Genomic DNA, 20,788 nt, shown 5'->3' with positions numbered 1-20,788 from the left:
GAGAACCGTTATGATTTCAAAGTTTATACTTGACATGTATATTAACCAACACCAGAGAGTGTGTCATAATGTATGTACAACTTCCTAGGTCAAAGGTTAAGGTCCAAAAATTTGGTTTTAGTTGACAACCCCATGTCCTATGGTAAAGATCGTGTCCGCTCTATATCTTGAGAACCGTTATGATTTCAAAGGTTATACTTGATATGTATATAAACCAACACCAGAGGGTGTGTCATAATTTATGTACAACTTCCTAGGTCAAAGGTCAAGGTCAAAAACTTTGGTTTCATTTGACAACCCCATGTCCAATGATAAAGATACAAATTTTTTACCACACATTATTCACAGCGGGGCCCACAGAGATGGCTCCCATCTCAATAATATCTAGTTACATTGATGTCTGACACAAACACATAAATGGTGCTGTATATCATATTAATTTTTTGGTTTATTTTGTACGTGAATAGGCTGTGAGTTTTTGTCATTTGAATTGTTTCACATTTTGTCATGTTGGGCTCTTTTATGGCTTGTTAACAGTATGGGTTTTGCTCATTTTGAAGGCCAAACATTGACTTATGGTTGCTAATTTCTATGTCATTTGGTTTCTGATGGAAAGTTGTCTCATTGGCAATCATACCAGATCTTTATTTTTATAAAAACCTAAATGTACAAATAAAAAAGTGTTAGGCAAATTGGAGAGTCAAATTTACCAATATATTGACCAATACCATTATTTAACAGCAACAACTAACATTTTTAAATGGTTTAACTTATTTTTTCAAGATATGAAGTCAACAGAAAATTATATTGACCATTATTTTATGTTGGAAGTCATGCATTCTGTTTCACATTGTTACGACTTCACACGGTGTTAAGCACACTACAGTACCATGAGGCCACAGTGGTAGATCACATAATGTGGAAGGTTATATACAAGGTTTTATAAAGTGAAAATACTGTAGACAGAATTTGAAGTCCAGCCTTTCTTTTTTATAAGAAATATAAGTAGCCATTTCAAGAAGTGTAAGCACTTTATAACAGGTTAGGTAAAGCATACAAATATAAGGTCCATCCTCATACTCCTTTTTATAGCATTTAAAATAGCTTTCATTTTTCAGTTTCACCAGCTGAATGGGTATTGAAGGTTTGTTCAAGGTTATTAATGTCAAATGAAACATAAACACTAAAGACAAATAAAAAAAAAATTTGATGTCGTGCCTTTTCTATTAAAGAATCCTTAAAAGAATCTTTCAGTTGCATAATTTATATTAATTGCAAAATGCAGCTATTTATGATGTCTTTCACTTTGTTGATTTTCAGCAAATATGACATGGAAATTCCAGTAATGTGTTATTTAAAACTTTTTGATTTTTTCAGAAAAACTAATTATAAAAGGTACATGCATATTAGAAGCTACACAATACAGAACTGTCATGTTTTGAAAAAGATTTTGCATAATATGAAAGATTTATGCCAATTTTCTGGAGCTATAATGAAAATATGATAAATTTTGCAAAAAAAGTAGAGCCAAAAACACATAAATCTTGTGTTATTATCTTGAAACTTGACAGAACTGACGATATCCTGCACTTTGTAACATAAGAAATCACTTTTTCACATGCTTTCTTACTATGCTATGCTGCAGAAATGAGATTTCCCCATTTGAATGAATAATCATTATATTTAATCAATTCAATGTATCTATCATTTTAATTATTAATGGCAGTCATTAGACAGATAGGCTAACATGTTTTTTTTTTCATTTTTGCATTGTGTCTTTAGAACAAAAGTCTAGGTGATTAGTGTGTATAATTGCAATAAATCAACAGTACTGTGATAGTCCCCAAAACTGTTACATCACCTCCAGTAGATATGTTAGAGAAACATTAAACTTATGTCCTGTCACATGTGGGCAAATAGATTTATACATGTCCTCTCTTCTGTGTGTATATTCTTTGTTTCTGAAGTTCGGTGTTTTAAGGCATAAATTATGCCAATGCTATTTCCTCATTTTATTCTAAACAAAGTACAATATTACATATGGTGTAGCATTCTGCTGTTTTCATTGGATATTACGATCATGTGTATCAAATAATATTTCATGTAGCTGAAGCCTTGTTTCTATTTTTAAGTATTGACGGTCAATATTAAAAATATATGACGTCACACATAACAATCATGACGGAAGCGCCGCAGAGTACGAAAAGAAAATTTGCAAGTAAACTGAAATGAGTTCCATTTGAATTCTTATTTGTTCTAAACAGAAAAAAAAATGCTGTGTTTTCGTTTACAATAAAACAAGTTAATCTTATTTATTAATATTTTCAATAGCATGTTAAAAATCTTGCAAAATAAAATTAAAAAAAAAAACACATAAAGAACATTGAAGTCCATTTTTCTAATACATTATTTACATATGTAATATATAGATTAAGGACTTTCACTCAGTCAATACGTTATATATGAACCTGTTAGATTATATTGACACTCGGACTTCGTCCTCGGTCAATATAATCGGAACAGGTCCATATATAACGTATTGACCTCGTCAAAAGTCCATAATTAATAAATATTGATCAACAATAGTTGAGTCACCTTGCCCTATCTTTATGCTCAAGGTACTTCATTGAAAATTGAGGTCCATATCTTAAAATCCAATTGTGGTCCAAGGATGTTTCATTTTAACAATTTAATTGTAAAGGTCAAAACATTTTCATAGTATCTTGCTATTGTTTCACATTTAGGTCCTTTGTATTTATAGAGATACATAGTGCTAAAACATTGATATTTTATCACTATATTCTTATTCTATTGTAAAATGATTTTATCTCCATGACCCAATTTTACACAATGCTGGCTCCTTTTAAAGTTATTCATTTATTTCCAAAGGCTATTGTTTTTTCACATAGTTCTATTAAGATTGGTAATTGTTTTCCAACAGACATACAAATGTATCATCTATTTTTAACAACACTCCAAACATGGACACCCTATATTAAATTTCTGAAAATATCTAAATTTGCAGTTACTAGTAAGAAAAAAAATCTGTTTATATGTAATAGGTAAGCAAGAATTCATTGTTAAGAAAGAAAAGCTGGTTAACTCATTGGCCAAGTGTCTTGCACAATTGTCTTTACCAAAGTGACACATTATTCACATATCCCTAATGTATGATCAATGAAGCCTAACACACTTTTACACCAGATTCCTAATATTGAACTGAACCGTCATTTGAAAAATGCATATTTATTGAAAGAACATATTTAAGTTTGTGTACAAAATGTTTTAAGCAGATGCTATAAGATGACATTTCAATTCCTGTGCATTCATGATTACTTTTAAATATTTTGAGTGATATATTAACTTAAATGGCAGTTAACACAGTCATGATGCTGAAAATAGTTTGTTTTAGTGATACAATGTATTTACAACTGCATGGATATTCTTTTTGCAAGGTAGTGCAACCAAGTTAATTTGAAAATTATAATGTAATAAGAAATATATCTCTTTCAACTCTAACTATAAGTTTTTTCTTATATAATGAGATTTGGACATTTGGGAAGATGTTTTCAGATAATGATTCAAGCACTGAAGATCCAAATTTAGATTGCTAGAAATTATATAACATATTGATTTATTTTATAAAAAAAAAAAAACTTTCTGACACTGTTCATAGCATCAACCCTCATCATTATTCACAGGTTTCAGACTATATAAATATTTTATATATCACACCTGTTGTCTTTGGCAAACAGTTTCTTTTTATCACATATTCTATTAACGGTAATTTTCAACAAACTTTTTGGCCGGTTATTGAGACATTGGTTCTTGGTACTTCAAAAGTACAATCTTACCTAATAAAAATTTGAAATTTGAAGTGGTGAAATTGGTATGGAAATTGTTTTACTGACTACCGGGTAGATACAATATTTTAACCAACTGCTGTAGAAGAACCACAGTCAAGTCATCAAAGTGCAAGGTGATAAAACTTACTGTAATACAAATCTGGCATTTTTGCAATGTTTTATTTTGGTGTGTTTAATTTTGGTATTGTCATCTTAAGCACAGAAAAAGGTAATTATAAGACTGCAGCCAAAATATCCCAAGTTACAGTAAAAGGTTTTAGAATAAGAATATCTTTATCTTATACCCCTGAACTGTCAAAAGTTGCTATATATTTGGCAAGTCACCAATTATTGTACAATCTATCACAATTTTCAGATAACAAATACATAACTGGAAACAGAATTTACTCATTAATGCATTCTTCTGGTGTAAATATGTAAGTGCTGAGGTTAATATTGTCATCGTAAGACTGATTTGGTGTTTTCTCTCCCTTATTGGAATTTATATTACCATCGTTGACAGAATTTGCCGTTGGTTAATATGTTTGAAATGAGAAAAAAGCTTTAACTCCAACAGTATCATATATTCTACATCTTAAGTTAGGTGTTATATATGGAATTGAGAATAAACGAGAAAAAGAAATCACAAGAGACATTACAGTAGTTTAAAACATCCAGTAGAATTATAACATAATAGAAGAAAAGGTGATTTAGGTTAAAATGATGTGACAGATTGACATCTATGGAAACTTAATGTAATTGTTTTTTCATGTATTGAGTATTGAAAAATTATCTGGAGGCCAAGATATTTCATATATTTCCATGTCTATGGATTGATATTTGTATGAACAATAGACACATATCTATTCATTAATTGTTAGTTATTATTACTTTAAAAAAACAACTTAATTTTATATCACTTCAACAAAGTTGCAGAGTTATGACTTGGGAGTGTTGTTTCTGACTGCATCAGCACAATTTTAATAGGTGATTTTAGATATGCAGTTGTATTAGCATTGGCAGATCTCATTTCCACCAAGATTATTTGGCCTCATGCACCTCTTCAGTCATGGTATATTGACTTTTGCATTGTTTTGCCATTTGAGTTTCAACATTTGCATTACACTGTTAAAATTAGATGCAGGCAAGACATATTTCTGTGTCAACACTTTCTGAAATTCTGATGTTTAAGTAAGGGAAGAGTGTATTCAACATAATACCACAACAATAATTTATGTAAAGGCAGAGACATATAATACAATTGTATTATATGTCTCTGGTAAAGGTCACTAAACAGGGTTGTTATTTTTTTAGGTATTTAAAACTCTCTCCTATCAGTAATAAATAAATAACTTTATCCCTTTATCGTCCATTTTATTTTTTGTGGAAAGGCATTAGAATAAAACTTTAATCTGTTTTGTATCTAATGCCTTGTCTGAGTATATGTTCTGTTTGTAAATTGATCAATAGAGAGAAAATCCATCAGTTTTTAGATTGTACACTAAACCTTTTCATGTTTTTGTACTTAGACAAGGAAGTCATCCAACTTTATAAGGACTTATTGAGATAAGCTTATTATTTACAGTCTTGATTTATTTTATTGAAACACGTAACCTGATGGAAAGGACGAAAGTATCCAAAGGACAACAATGTTCACAATAATTGAACCAGCAAATTCATTGTATGACCAAATAAACATTTAAAAGCCAATGTAGACTTCCTGCTATAACATATTGTATTCAGTACATGAAATCTAGTTAGTGTTTCTTATAACATTTATTGGACATCTTTCTTGAAAGCTGGATTATTCTTTATCTGTTTGTCCTTGGTGTATTTTTCATCAATGGACAATGAAATGTTCAGTTCCCTGTTTGTTCTTGGTGTATTTTTCATCAATGGGCAATGAAATGTTCAGTTCCCTGTTTGTCCTTGGTGTATTTTTCATCAATAGACAATGAAATGTTCAGATCCCTGTTTGTCCTTGGTGAATTTTTCATCAATGGACAATGAAATGTCCAGTTCCCTGTTTGTCCTTGGTGTATTTTTCATCAATAGACAATGAAATGTTCAGTTCCCTGTTTGTCCTTGGTGTATTTTTCATCAATGGACAATGAAATGTTCAGTTCCCTGTTTGTCCTTGGTGTATTTTTCATCAATGGGCAATGAAATGTTCAGTTCCCTGTTTGTCCTTGGTGTATTTTTCATCAATGGACAATGAAATGTTCAGTTCCCTGTTTGTCCTTGGTATATATTTCATCAATAGACAATGAAATGTTCTGTTCCCTGTTTGTCCTTGGTGTATTTTTCATCAATGGACAATGACATGTTCAGTTCCCTGTTTGTCCTTGGTGTATATTTCATCAATAGACAATGAAATGTTCAGTTACCTGTTTGTCCTTGGTGTATTTTTCATCAATAGACAATGAAATGTTCAGTTACCTGTTTGTCCTTGGTGTATTTTTCATCAATGGACAATGAAATGTCCAGTTCCCTGTTTGTCCTTGGTGAATTTTTCATCAATAGACAATGAAATGTTCAGTTACCTGTTTGTCCTTGGTGTATTTTTCATCAATAGACAATGAAATGTTCAGTTACCTGTTTGTCCTTGGTGTATTTTTCATCAATGGACAATGAAATGTCCAGTTCCCTGTTTGTCCTTGGTGTATTTTTCATCAATAGACAATGAAATGTTCAGTTCCCTGTTTGTCCTTGGTGTATTTTTCATCAATGGACAATGAAATGTTCAGTTCCCTGTTTGTCCTTGGTGTATTTTTCATCAATAGACAATGAAATGTTCAGTTCCCTGTTTGTCCTTGGTGTATTTTTCATCAATGGACAATGAAATGTTCAGTTCTCTGTTTGTTCTTGGTGAATTTTACATCAATGGACAATGAAATGTTCAGTTCCCTGTTTGTCCTTGGTGTATATTTCATCAATAGACAATGAAATGTTCAGTTCCCTGTTTGTCCTAGGTGTATATTTCATCAATGGGCAATGAAATGTTCAGTTCCCTGTTTGTCCTTGGTGTATTTTTCATCAATGGACAATGAAATGTTCAGTTCCCTGTTTGTCCTTGGTGTATTTTTCATCAATAGACAATGAAATGTTCTGTTCCCTGTTTGTCCTTGGTGTATTTTTCATCAATGGACAATGAAATGTTCAGTTCCCTGTTTGTCCTTGGTGTATATTTCATCAATAGACAATGAAATGTTCAGTTCCCTGTTTGTCCTTGGTGTATTTTTCATCAATGGGCAATGAAATGTTCAGTTCCCTGTTTGTCCTTGGTGTATATTTCATCAATAGACAATGAAATGTTCAGTTACCTGTTTGTCCTTGGTGTATATTTCATCAATAGACAATGAAATGTTCTGTTCCCTGTTTGTCCTTGGTGTATTTTTCATCAATGGACAATGAAATGTTCAGTTCCCTGTTTGTCCTAGGTGTATATTTCATCAATAGACAATGAAATGTTCAGTTACCTGTTTGTCCTTGGTGTATTTTTCATCAATAGACAATGAAATGTTCTGTTCCCTGTTTGTCCTTGGTGTATTTTTCATCAATGGATGATGAAATGTTCAGTTCCCTTTCTGTCATAGCTAGTTTATGTCAAACTTATAATATTTCAGTTGTCAATTTTTGTTTTCTTTTTACAGATGATGAGGAGATATCATTGCTGCATGGTTGTTTTGAGGTAAGCAAACATAGTTGTTGGTGCTAGATAAAAATGTTTATGCTACAATGTATTACAAAAACCTTCTATAAAGGTCACTGTTTTGAGTGAAAAATCTGTCTTGTCAACACCCTCTTTTTGTCACGCTGTAGTTATACCTATGCACTTTGAACCTAGATACAAAGGTCAAGATTATAAGGTTGGGTTTCTCTGGTCACGAGGATGACCTTTATATAAAGGTTTGATAAAGGAAACATAAAACATTTGCTGTAAACTGTTGACTTCTATAAATAATATTTTTTCTGTTGCTTTCTGACCAGCATTATGTATCATTATAAGGGATTAGCAATACATGATTGACTTCCCTTGCTTCCTGTCTTGCTCTTAATATACAATGTTATAGTCCTTACTGGATAGCATATGAATTGATATAATATTCTTCTATTTGCTGTATGGGAATATTGAAGAAGCATTAATAAGTTTTGTTTTGATTATGGTTCATTTGTTTTATCTCTGTAGATGAAATCACATTTCATATTTGTTTTCTATCACAAATTACGGTAGTACTACGGTAAAGATTAAATAACCTTCAATTCAGCCAATATGGTTTTTGGTAATGGTCATTATTGTTAATAAAGTATTTCTTGCAATTTTATTGATAAATTTTTGTTTGTATTGGGGATTTAAAGCTTACAAATTCAAAAATGCCTTTTAATGGATTTCATGGTACACAATGTACTGTAAATATTCAGTTAAAAATTGACTAATTAGTGTTTGCTTAATGTCCAGTGGCAAATGTTTCATGCTTATTCTGGACAATTTATTGATGAGATTTGTATCATGAAATAATGACAGTAAGGCTTTGGAATAGAAAGGTGACTTTTTATTTAACAGCAACTAAAAAGCAATTGATTACCAACTGTTATAAAATAGAACTAGCAAACAATAAAAGATCAAATTACCGTACTGTGTACATATACTCAAATATTGCACACACATGGAAAAATCAGTAATTAATTGATTTTTAACACTATATTTGGGCTAATTTTAATGATTTTCGATTTAAAATTATCTGAAAGTTGACAAAAAAATGAAAATCCTATCATTTTAGTGCAAAATATTGTAGAAATAAACCAATTTTGATTGATTTGATACACAGATGTTACATTGTTGTCATTAATAATGATCATAAGAATATAATGAGTGTTGTTATACAGGGTCCTGAGTGGCTTCTAACCCATGACAAGGTTCTTACAACTCGGATCTTTCTTGACTAGGATTGCCAGTTTTTGTACTGAAGGTGGCCGTTCTTTCCAAGTACTTATTCCACCACCAATAAAAGCTTGCTACCATGATGTCACCAAGTGTGTTTAAAGTGGTGTTAAACACCAAAAATCAATATATCATAATATATACAGTATTGAAATTTTCTTACTATTATGGTATTTTGTTTCCAATAAAATGGGTACATCTTCTTTAGCAACAATGAATTTTTATAGACTTGTTTCCTTTTTGATTACATTATTGCATTAGTCTGGTCACTTGCAGATTATGCAACAATGCTGTCAGGAACATTTGGGGAATACTGCTCAGACATTTGTTAGTTTTATAATTCAATTTGCCTTCTTTCAGAAAATTCCCATGAAAGATTTCCATGCAGAAATAAGAGCTTACAAAGATGTTGAAGACTTCCTCAATAGTACATTGTTGCTATTAAATCTACAGCAAACTGGATTAACAGAAATCATAGATGCAATGCTGAAAAAGCTGCACGAGAATTCAGATGAAGGGTCACAGTTCACTTTAGAGGAAGCAAGACATGCTATTTTTACACAAGATTCAGGTAATTACATGGAGTAGATTATGGATAGTGTTAATACAAAATACTAGTAACTTCTTTTAACCTTCCTGGAGGTTTAGGCAGTATTTTTAGATCATCCAACTAACATCACAATCTGCTGGTGACTTCAGTTTATACCTTGAACTATATTGAAACAAATGTAAACCCTTTAAAACGGTTACATCTTTTGAAAGTTAATACATTTGAGAACTTAGTGCAGTTGACTAATAAATTCAGAAAATCCTGTACACATGACATTGGTAATAATCCATTTATGAAGGCTCAAGTAACCTTTTTGTTGGTTTTTTTTCAGGTTACTTGCCCTCCCAACCCAAAAGTTACTTAGGTACTATAGATAAAGTAGGGGAAAGCTTATTAAGTAGCTGTCATTAGAAATTCTTAAATCTCTCTCTCTTTTTTTAATTATTTATTTATATGAATGTCTTCACTCTTAATAATTGTGACATTACACCATCATCTGAAAATGTCAAGAAAATGTTTATATTCATAGTTTTACACCAGTTTTTATATCAACACAGTCACAATTAATAATATTGAATTATTATGAATTAAAATGTTATACTGCTGCGTCCTTACAATGCCTTTTAAAACATTAAAATTTTTTTTTAAAATTAAGTGGTGTATTGTATATTAAATCCATCCAATAACAAATTTCAATCCAATTATCAAAATATCTTCTGAGAAAATTAACAGTGATAAGATTTAAAAAAAAACACTTTCGATGTAAATTGTATAACTGATTCAAATTTCTATCTAATTATGCCACCCAAACAGATCAATAACAAAGCCTTTATCAAAGTAATTACATGTTGTAATGTAGGGATAATTAAATAACTGTTTTGGAAAAACGTTCCCTCTGAAAACCTAGATAAAACGGCCGTATCAATCACAGCGGAGACAATTCAATAATCAATTCCATAAAAATTGTACTGGTCCTCTTTGATAAACCAGATTATTGTAAATTAATGTAGTATATGTCATATCCTTCCCTAGTCATTAAGACTGCTATTTATATTCATGGCAGAAATTGTCATAAGGAGAAAATAATTGTTTTTAAAATGTTTCAGCAGTTGTATGAACTGATCCAGATGTGTTTCTCCCTTGGTTCTAGGATAGATTAATCTTTACATTACTACATATAAGGTTAATGGGTTTTTATATACTATGGTCATCAACAGGTTGGCTGGCTTTGTAGGAATAAAAAAAAGAATTGAAAACACCATTATTTTTTCAGAACTATTTGCCCACTGAACCTTCATTTATTTGAATAATCTATTGATCAATAAAGCAATAGTTTATACGTAACAATTTTTTTTTACCACCATGCATCTTTTTTATTATACATTTTATGTAGATAATTATACAAAGATGCCATCAAATGTAATTGGATATCTTGCCTTTATTATTATTTTCCTTCACATAAGGCCAGTTTGCTGAAAGACCCCCTCTTAAATTATTGAAATCTATAATTTTGCATTTACCATAATATCTTTGTGTAAATTATATACACCCAATCCAGCTTACATCCTCATGATTGTATGTAATAAATGTACTTACTTTTAGATTTTTTTTTATCTTTCTGTGAATTTTTTAAAAGAATTTGTTGATTTTGTTGATAGTTTTGTAGAGTTAGAGGTGACATCATTTGTGATGGGTAGATTAATTTCATCTTCTAGAACACTACTTAATTTTTTCTGTTGAAACTGGTGATAGCTTAGTAGTCATATAGTATGTTTATTTTCTGTTATATTTTGTTCCAGTTCATGATAAGAATATGTCAGGTAGGTTGGTTCCATACCTTACAAGATAAAGCTAGTTGAAACCTTTGGTATTTTATATTTTTAAACCTTGTCAACCTTTTTAATCCTTATTTACCGATTTTCAATCATATTTGTTTTTTTTTTATGAAATATGAAAAATATATATAATCTCCTATATAATATGCACCATGATTGTGACAATTTTACAAATTTTTAAATTATGATACAGTAAAGTTACATCATATATATAAAAATAAGGAGATGTGGTATGATTGCCAATGAGACAACTATCCACCAAAGTTCAAATGAAGTGGATTTAAGCAATTATAGGCAAGCGTACAGCCTTCAACACTGAGAAATACCCATACTGTATACTATAGTCGGCTATGAAAGGCCCCGACATAAAAAATATGAAACAATTCAATTGAAAAAACTAATTGAGTGCGTACTAAGGATCAGTAAGGACAATGAAGAAAAGTTCCGATAGGGCCAGCTGGCCCACAAAACTTATAATACATGTACTTTTGTTTACCACCTATTAAAAAAGTAACAATACTTTAACTAGCCAATCACAACAAAATGTGAATTGAAAAACCCATTTAGCCATTTTGATTCTTAGTTTATGAGAGCTAGCAAATAATGGCTCATCAATCAAAGTTAACTTTATATTCACGAAATACGCATTCAAATTAATGAGCAAATTTGCAGTACTTATGATATTCCTGGTTTGTCACTAACAACCTATGCAAATGGCATTCTTTTACTTCCGGGAACTTAGACACATATTACTCATTATTGTACTATTGCTGTGAGCCCCAACCCTTATCCTAGCACAGCCTTTGTCCAAGCCCAACCCTAATCTTTGACTTTATTACAACTTAAAGTTAATATCTTTGGATAAGAGAAGAGACATTTACCTGTCTGCTATTGTATGATGTCTTTATCACAGGATTTGACTAATCAACACATTTTTATCAGGATTAGCAAGTGAAGCAGGATCTGTTAACCCTTCCGAAGCATCTGAATTCCCCCTGGGTTTGATGGGTTCATGTTGCTCAATTTTTAGTTTTCTGTATAGTGTTTTGTTGACTTTTTTTTTTGGTCACTTTGTTGTCAAGTTTTTCTTCAATTTCTGGTTCTTGGTCCCTTCTCCTTGGTATCTTCTCCCATTTTTTTAAAACCCTGATCAAATTAACTGGCCCTTATTATAAAGAACTGGGCTCTCTAGGGTAAATAGTAATACAATCCTGCCTCTTCTTCAGAACACAAACTGAATACTTTTAAAAAAGTGAAATCTTTCTTATTCTTAATTTGAACATGCATTATCTTTTGTGGTAGTCAGCTAGTTTTGGTTTAGATAGTTTTCACTGTATGTTACCAGGATAGTTGTGACGTAAACAGCTACTGCCTGGGTGCCCCCCATGGCCTCTGATTGCTAAATATAATTGATGCAATTTGTGAAATGAGAAATTGGAAGAAAAAAACATTTATGATAAAAGGTATAGAAAAATTTTCAATCACAAAGTTACTCAGAATTTTGCTATCAAATGGAAAATCAGAAGTAAAAATACTGTTGTAATTTAGTCTCCATACTTATGATCAAATCATAATATTTGTGACAATTCTTTGCTAGACTATTTCAAAACCCCTTAATAACATTGACAGATCAACTTATTGTTAGACACACAATGACTACAGGGATCACCATATAATCTTTCGTTTGTTTGAATTTTTCATAATGAAAAGTCTTAAATTCATCAAATGCTTCAAGATCAATTTTTTTATACGCCCGTCAGTTTTTGACGGGACGTATTATGGTATACAAATGTCCGGTGTCCGTCTGTCTATCTGTCCGTCTGTCTGTCCGTCTGTCTGTCCCGCGTAAACATGTCGCACCGTAACTTGAGAATGACTTATCCAAATTTCATGAAACTTCATAGTTGTTTCTTATGATGGTCAAACGATCTGTATACTTTTTGGTGAAAAAAAGATTAAAACTTTTTGAGTTACAGGACTTAGTAACTAAAACAGGTGTGTGTTTTTTTTCACATGTTGCACCGTATCTCAAAAACAATTTATGATTATTGCTTAAAACTTTACACACTTCTTAGTTATACTAATCTTAAGATCTGTATACTTTTTGGTGATGATTCAAAATTTTATTTTAGAGATATTGAGTATTTTGTTAAAAAAGGGGGAGGGGTTTTTCACATGTCGCGCCGTATCTCAAAAACAGTTTATGATTATTGCTTAAAACTTTACACACTTCTTAGTTATATTAACATTAAGATCTGTATACTTTTTGGTGATGATTCAAAATTTTATTTTTGAGTTATTGAGTATTTTGTAAAAAAAGGGGGAGGGGTTTTTCACATGTCGCGCCGTATCTCAAAAACGATTTATGATTATTGCTTAAAATTTGACACACTTCTTAGTTATATTAATCTAAAGATCTGTATACTTTTTGGTTTTGATTCAAAATTTTATTTTTTAGATATTGATTTTTTTTTTTTTAAAAGGGGGGTTTTCACATGTCGTGCAGTATCCCAAAAACGATTTATGATTATTGCTTAAAATTTTACACACTTCTTAGTTATATTAATCTAAAAATCTGTATACTTTTTGGTTTTGATTCAAAATTTTATTTTATAGATATTGAGTTTTTTGTAAAAAAAAAAAAGGGGGTTTTCGCATGTCACGACGTATGTCAGAAACTATTAATGCTTATTGCATAAAAAATCACACACAAGACGACAGGCGTATCATGCGCTCATGGCGCAGCTGTTTATTCTTGCAATAATGTGCAATTACTATGCAATTCATCCTGTATGCAATGGGAATGTGCAGGAATATATATTATAAATGTGTAATAATGCAGGAATGTTGCCATTTAGATGTCTTTAGGATATTTTTGTTGTTGCTATCTCATTGACATGTACCTGTTCCAGACCATATGAGTATCTGGACCATATGTGTATACGCATATGGTCTGACCATTTGTGAATGGTCAGACCATACAAGTATTTACTTGTTTGGTTATTATCAGGCTGGACCATATGAGTATTTGGACCACATATGTATTTTTTTGAATATGCATGAGAAATGTCAACCAATGATCTATGCTCATTCATCCTACTTGCATGCTTTTTGTTCAGCAAGTAACGAACCAAACATGTATGTTCAAGAAACAAAACATAACTTAAAAGGATATAAGAAGAGGCGTAAGTAAGAAACATAACAAACACTTTTTGGACACAGATGAGTTCTCAAGAATATTTCACTGCAATTGCTTGTTTAAAACAATTAAGTAAAGATAAACTGTGTAAGAATTGTAACTTTTGCTGTATCGTACACACAACTCATTTTCCAAACCAAAGACACAAGTTACTAACTGACTTTTTCATCTTTGATGTTTTGTCTTAATCTTGTGTTCCTGTTTTTTGCATTCACTAATGTCTATTAAAATAATTTTTATCTTGTTGACCTTTTCGTCCATTATTAAAATAGGTGACCTCTTGTTTGCAAGTTCATTTATATTTCTTGAAGTTATCTTCCCAAGTCGGCTATTTGTCATTCTTCAGGATAAATCCAAAATGACCATGTATAATTGTGTTTATTATTACTCTAACTTGTGATTTAAATTCACTGGATCGTTACTTTTTTCGTGTTTATTAAATATGTAACCCTGATTAACATATGATTAGATAACAGAACATTTTATTTTTATAAACTCTTTCTGATGAAAATTTGAAGGTTTATCCTAAGGAATTAACAATATGAAAGATTAAACGTTTCAACTTTCATCATGTTAATTACCCGGACCTTGCACATATGGTTAGGGCCATATGGATATATACACATTATGTCCAGAAAATACTCACATCTCCTTAATTCAAAGATATATAGTGATTTTGAAATAGTAGTAAATTTTGTATTTAATGACAAAATTGAAATTTTATAAATATTTTGTGTGGTTACATATTTATTTTTTTCCATTCCCTTATTTCACAAATTGCTCTGGAAAAGGTGTTAAAATGTTCTAATGCAATAAAGATTATATGAATTCTGATACATCATTCCACTGATAAATGTAATCCATGCATGAGGGTATTTGAATCTTAATAGAGCTAGTGAAATTGGGTTTCAGTTTAAAACAATGGAGTGGAAAAGACTAGAATCCTTGGTATCAACACACAGTTATAGGTACCAGTGAGAACAAAATCTGTAAGATGGTTTTAGTAACGTATTGAGGTCCCTTTAGTGCCTCAAGAAAAAAGATGGAGGAAAGGAATATTTATTGCCTTTCCTAGTTACTGTAGATTTTTTATAATTTCTGGGATACCAATTTTCATAGATTTTGTGGTTAAAGGTGAATTACTAATCTAAATGATCAACAAAATACAAATAGGCTTGAATGCAGATTTAATTTGGCAATTCCACGAAAGCATGCACTAAAGTACAATATTTTCTCAATCCATGAAAATTGTTATCCATGAAAATGAATGAATCCACAGTAGTATGACAAAGGCAAGATAAGTTGCTTGTATTTCTCTATTCTAAAGGTGTTGCCACTAATAAGGTGGCCCAGATTGTGAACATATCTGAAAATAGTAAGTTCTGCTCTTTGGTTTAACGTTGGAATTGTAGCTAACAGCAAAGCTGAAAATGTCTTAAATAATATACAGAAATAGTTTTATTAATGATTTACATATGCATGATATATGTTAGTTGTCATACAATGTCTATGTAAAGTAGAAATGTCAGATGTGTCTGTTCCAACAGCTTTTAAATTTTCCATTACAAATGTCAACTTTTAGTATGAAATGGATGAATGAATGTTTACATGAGATAGAGAATTGTTAAACCAAATCAGCAAGAAATATTTTAATTTCATGCCACCTGTTAGACATTTGGTAACCAATTTTGGGTGACATTTTAATTTTAATTAATGGTTCCTTTTCAAATAAGTATTCTAAGATTTGAAAAAAAATGTCTTTCGAGTATTTATTGACTTTTATTTCAGTAATTAAACTGAAAGCATTCCATCAAATGCAAAGTGTGACAGAAACTAGGCCAACTTGGTAGCAGCAGAACATTGCTTTATATGTAATGAATTTATTGTCTTAGATTTTGCTTTTTACAGTGCATTTTAGATAAGTCTGTTTTGTTCAAATAATGAAATGAAAACTTGTATTAGGAAAAACAACAGTTGACCAGGTTCAATAGACAGTTGGATGAAAAATCCATAATAAACAAATCAATAACACTTGGTGTCTATTGAAATGCTAAATGGAATTGAGATTGCAAAAAAGCTAAAATGAAATTGAATTTTCAGTTTACAGTGAAACTATAGGTGTAGACTAATATTTCTCAAACTTTTTTATATTTCGTTAGGAAAACGTGGTGAGAATAAATGCTGTTTCATTTCTTCAAGATTGTTGCCTCTTTTTGCTGAAAATTAACCCCAAGTTTATTAGCCCTTTATTCTATAATAAAAGACTTAACAATGTCTTGAAATCCCTGAAAGCAGCAGCTTTAAAACAATTTCATGCATTGACCTTTTTTTTTATGTAACAGCGTCATTTTAAATTACATAAAAGGTGATGGATTTGAAAGCCAGTCCTAATGACATGAGAGGTGATTTGTTTTTAAATGTACTATCCATTACCAAAAATTCCTTCCAGAGTGTTACAGTATATGTTTTTTGCAAGCTTCTGATATATAATGGTTGCAGGTTTTCAAGTAAACAACTTGAGCTTATGACATCAATCATTTTGAAGGTTAATCATTTCATTTTTCACTGACAGATTATGACAGAATATAATATTCTATGAGTATTTGTCCAAAAAACTTCATCTTAATAACATATTGTTGTATTGTGTACATCAGTGGTTACAATTAAAACTGAAGATTGAAGTAAGACAAGTAATGCTAATGATTGTTAGTGTTAAGTTAAAAGTAGAACATATTTGTATCAAGGTGAAAGAAATATTTTGAGTTACCTCCCTTTGGCTAATTATATTGAAATGCTGGTCACTGAGCATTAAATTTAACACAGAATATAATAGAATGTATTGTGCATACATGTACGGAAGTCTCTCTATTGTAATGTGTCTCCCACAATCTTGTCCAAATTTCTAATGTTGAAAGAATGGCCCTATAATTATGGGACATTTTCTAAATTCTGTATATTTTGGTATTGTATTTCAAGGATTGAAGTCTAATTCAGTTTAGTTAAGAACTAACCATCTTTTATAATTCAGACTTTTTGGTAGTTCAAGTTGAAGAAATTTCTGTAACTGATGTATGATATATTTTTCAGTGCACACACTGAGTAGAACAATACAGGGTACAACTACCAGTGAAGACAGTGGCTTTGATTTCGATCAGTCATGGATATGTGCCATGTAAGTCACAATGTATTATATCACACTTATACAACTTAGGTCACATGTTTAAAGTTCAATAGGAATGTATAAGATTCAAAACCTCTTCAGTTCTAATAATCTGCTTATTCAGTGGCAAATGTAACTTAAAACTAGTTTAGTTTCTGTTGCATCATAATAGTTTGATGCATCAAAAATAGAACACATAAAATGAAATAATTTAAGACAGTTGCACGTCCGAAGCACAGTTGTATTTTTGAAACTTTATGTTGACCTCTAGTCTGTTTTCTGTGTCAATGTGTTCCTCTTTCATTGACTTGTACCTCCAATCTCCTTTTTATTCATAGCAATGTTAATAATGAACTACTAACAAAAGCTTGGTTGATATAAAATATTTTTTATTTTACATTTTAAGTAACTAATAGTAAAGTCTAAAGTAATATCACGCAAAGTAATTTAGTACTAAGTAGTTTTAATGGAGATATTTATGATTTAAAGCAAATTTAGTAAACTCACAGCACAGTTGTTAATTTGAATTATGAATTCAAGCACCTAATCAGCTCATAGTAATGCCATATAAAATATCAGTTGCCATGGTATTCATTAAATAAATGAAGGATTTTTGTAGTGATTAGTGTTCCTGACAAAATTATACTAGATAATGAGAAAAGAAATGGTTCTGAAAATGCTGTTATTTATGTAGTTCTTTGAATGATAACTATTTGATATTGTAGGTGTGAGCTATCAAACTTAACAAAGAGACATGTAGTTATAGCCAGATTAGCACATCCAGCAAATCTTGGTAGTACTAGTCAGGAAGTCCAGCTAGTTATACTTGTCCTTACTCCTACAGTAGAGGTTTGTTTATAAACTCAGCAATCAACTTTACATGCTTTTGAAATATGTAGAAAATAGATTCTCTATTTAGGATGTTTTTTTTTGTATTTATCTATTATTTCATAACAACAAAAAGCAAATAAAACATCATATTTAGGTTGATTTGCATACGATATATGAATATATGCTGCTTTGAACAAGATCAAACTACTGAGTCAAAAATTTTAACATACTAGCTTAAAAGTAACAGTTCAAAGGAAGACAAACCACCTTACTCTACCCTATTCTGACTCAGCGCTGACAGGTCCTTGCTATCACTCCTAAATGCTATGTGCTTAGTAAAGAACTAACAAATGCCAATTGTAAAGCTTTTGGTAAGAATTGGCCAGAATGTCAAAACGATCAACTTCATCATTATCAAAGTCACATTTTGTAATAAATAAATACAGGAAGGATTATATATTTGGTTTAGCAAGGGAATTGTTATACAGTTTTCAGTAGGTATTGAAATCTTTTTAAATGCAAAAAGAGCACAAAAAGGGAACCATTTGAAAAAAAAGTGATGAGTCTATCTGTAGGATTAAATTACAATGGAAATGCTAATTGTTTTCCACAATATACTACAGCATTATGTTATATATATAGTAATCATACATTGTCCAGATATATATTGATTTATTTAAACTAGTCTTTAGAAACAGGTAGAATGTTAGGCTTTGCCAAGCATTTCTATCCTGTTTCCGTTAAGTACAAATAAAATTTATATTTTGAGAAAATGTATGCTTATCCTCTATCTACTGTAACTATTTCAAAATAAAATATTTTTGGTAAAAACCATCATTTGAATTAGAAACGGACAACATAAACAGTTTGTGAACCTGTATTCTGTATTAACATCATAAGTTAAACTCAACGGATACACATTATCAACGTCACAAACAAGATGATATACGGTCAGTGGCGGTATATCTCAAATGATTATACGATTAATGTAATTTGACTGCACAAATAGCACAGTTGCAGCATAAACAGGAATATAAAAGTTACTGAATATTTTACAGAATTTATTGCTAATTACACATTTTTGTTTAGGGGCCAGCTGAAGCCTGCCTCCAGGTGCGGGATTTTCTCGCTGTGTTGAAGACCCATTGGTGGCCTTCGGCTGTTTTCTGCTCTTTGGTCGGGTTGTTGTCTCTTTGACACATTCCCCGTTTCTCAATTTTATTTGATATTAATCATGGGACGCCATTGTCAGTCATGGGGTTTCTGCTATCAGACATACTGATATTTACAAGTGTCTGAACAATAAATTTTAAGTCTAATAAAACCTATAAAGAGCTTTTAAGAACATACATTTGAGAAATAATGCAAAATAGTTGTTCATTATTTTGTAATAGAACACAAATTTTGTCAATATTGCAGTATGTTGTCTCTAGTGAATTTATAGGCAGATATAATTGTATAAAGCTTTAGATAAATGGAACCTTTGCATAGAACTAATGTTATATTGAACCTCCACATAGTTTTAGATTAAGGGAAATATTCCATTATATTTGAAATTAATCACCCATTTAATGGAGTTTTTCTTTTCTTCAGAAAAGTACGAAGAGTGCTCTAGAGACTGCCAGAACATTTTCTACATTATTTCTCGACATGGACTACAGACACAAACTTTTAGAAGTGCAAACAGAGTCTGAGTTCAAGCAGTTACTTCAGCAGAGAACAAAGCTGCTAAGCTCACAACAAGGACTTCCAGAAAACAGAAAATCTCATCTTGTCTTATCTGATTTTGAAAAGGATGAGGCTGAAGTAAGTTATGATTTTCCACAAGAAGATGGAGGTAAAAACTCATCCATTAAACCTAATGTTTATACATACAAAATGTACCATTTTACCCTGTATAATTTAAAGGAATCTATAAATAATCTTTAAGGGCAAAATTTTTCCTTATATTATTTTTAAATTTTAAATGTTGGTAAAAAATCCAAAATATTATCCTTGAATACTGTCATGGTAAAAAGAGTATCTTATGATAAATTTATTACGTCACATGTAAAACCTTTACTAAAGTGGTGTCTGTTTGGTTGTGCTGGATGTACAAGTACACAGCCACATCTGGTCAGAATGGGGATGTTAAATTTTGATGCCTTGTGTAGATAGTGCTCTCTGCATGTTAAGAACCCTTGCAATAACTCTTTGTGGGGTCTTTAGGTAGCCCGTTGCAAGGCAAAATTTCTGTTCCTATCCAATTTACCCTCATTTTCCAGTGGCAGTCCAAGTATCCCCGACCTTCATCCCAGACGGCCTCTATTACAGGACCTACCTATTGTATTTATTGTTAATTTGTTTTTGTCCTGATCATGCATGAAATATTTGCCAATGGACATTAAGCAACCAAAAATCAATCAATCAAATACTGTAATATCAAA

The 20,788-nt window shown here is 31.0% G+C and overlaps 1 protein-coding gene across 7 annotated transcripts in view; it reads left to right on the top strand.

Moving 5' to 3' along the window:
* Positions 1-20,788, top strand: part of LOC127727044 (solute carrier family 4 member 11-like) — an 80,965-nt gene that overhangs the window by 32,243 nt on the left and 27,934 nt on the right. For 6 of the 7 annotated variants that reach the window (XM_052234450.1, XM_052234451.1, XM_052234452.1 and 3 more), the window contains 5 exons: positions 7,499-7,536; positions 9,148-9,358; positions 17,459-17,543; positions 18,257-18,380; positions 19,956-20,168. In XM_052234450.1, the coding sequence (XP_052090410.1) occupies positions 7,499-7,536; positions 9,148-9,358; positions 17,459-17,543; positions 18,257-18,380; positions 19,956-20,168 (671 nt within the window). Of the gene's footprint in view, positions 1-7,498; positions 7,537-9,147; positions 9,359-11,377; positions 15,747-17,458; positions 17,544-18,256; positions 18,381-19,955; positions 20,169-20,788 lie in introns of those variants that run through there. The other variant, XM_052234454.1, reaches the window with a different exon arrangement.

This window comes from Mytilus californianus, unplaced genomic scaffold (genome assembly GCF_021869535.1).
Source record: "Mytilus californianus isolate M0D057914Y unplaced genomic scaffold, xbMytCali1.0.p SCAF_19, whole genome shotgun sequence".
In the NCBI taxonomy this organism is placed as follows: Eukaryota; Metazoa; Mollusca; class Bivalvia; order Mytilida; family Mytilidae; genus Mytilus; species Mytilus californianus.
This window is presented reverse-complemented; position numbering and strand designations above follow the sequence as displayed.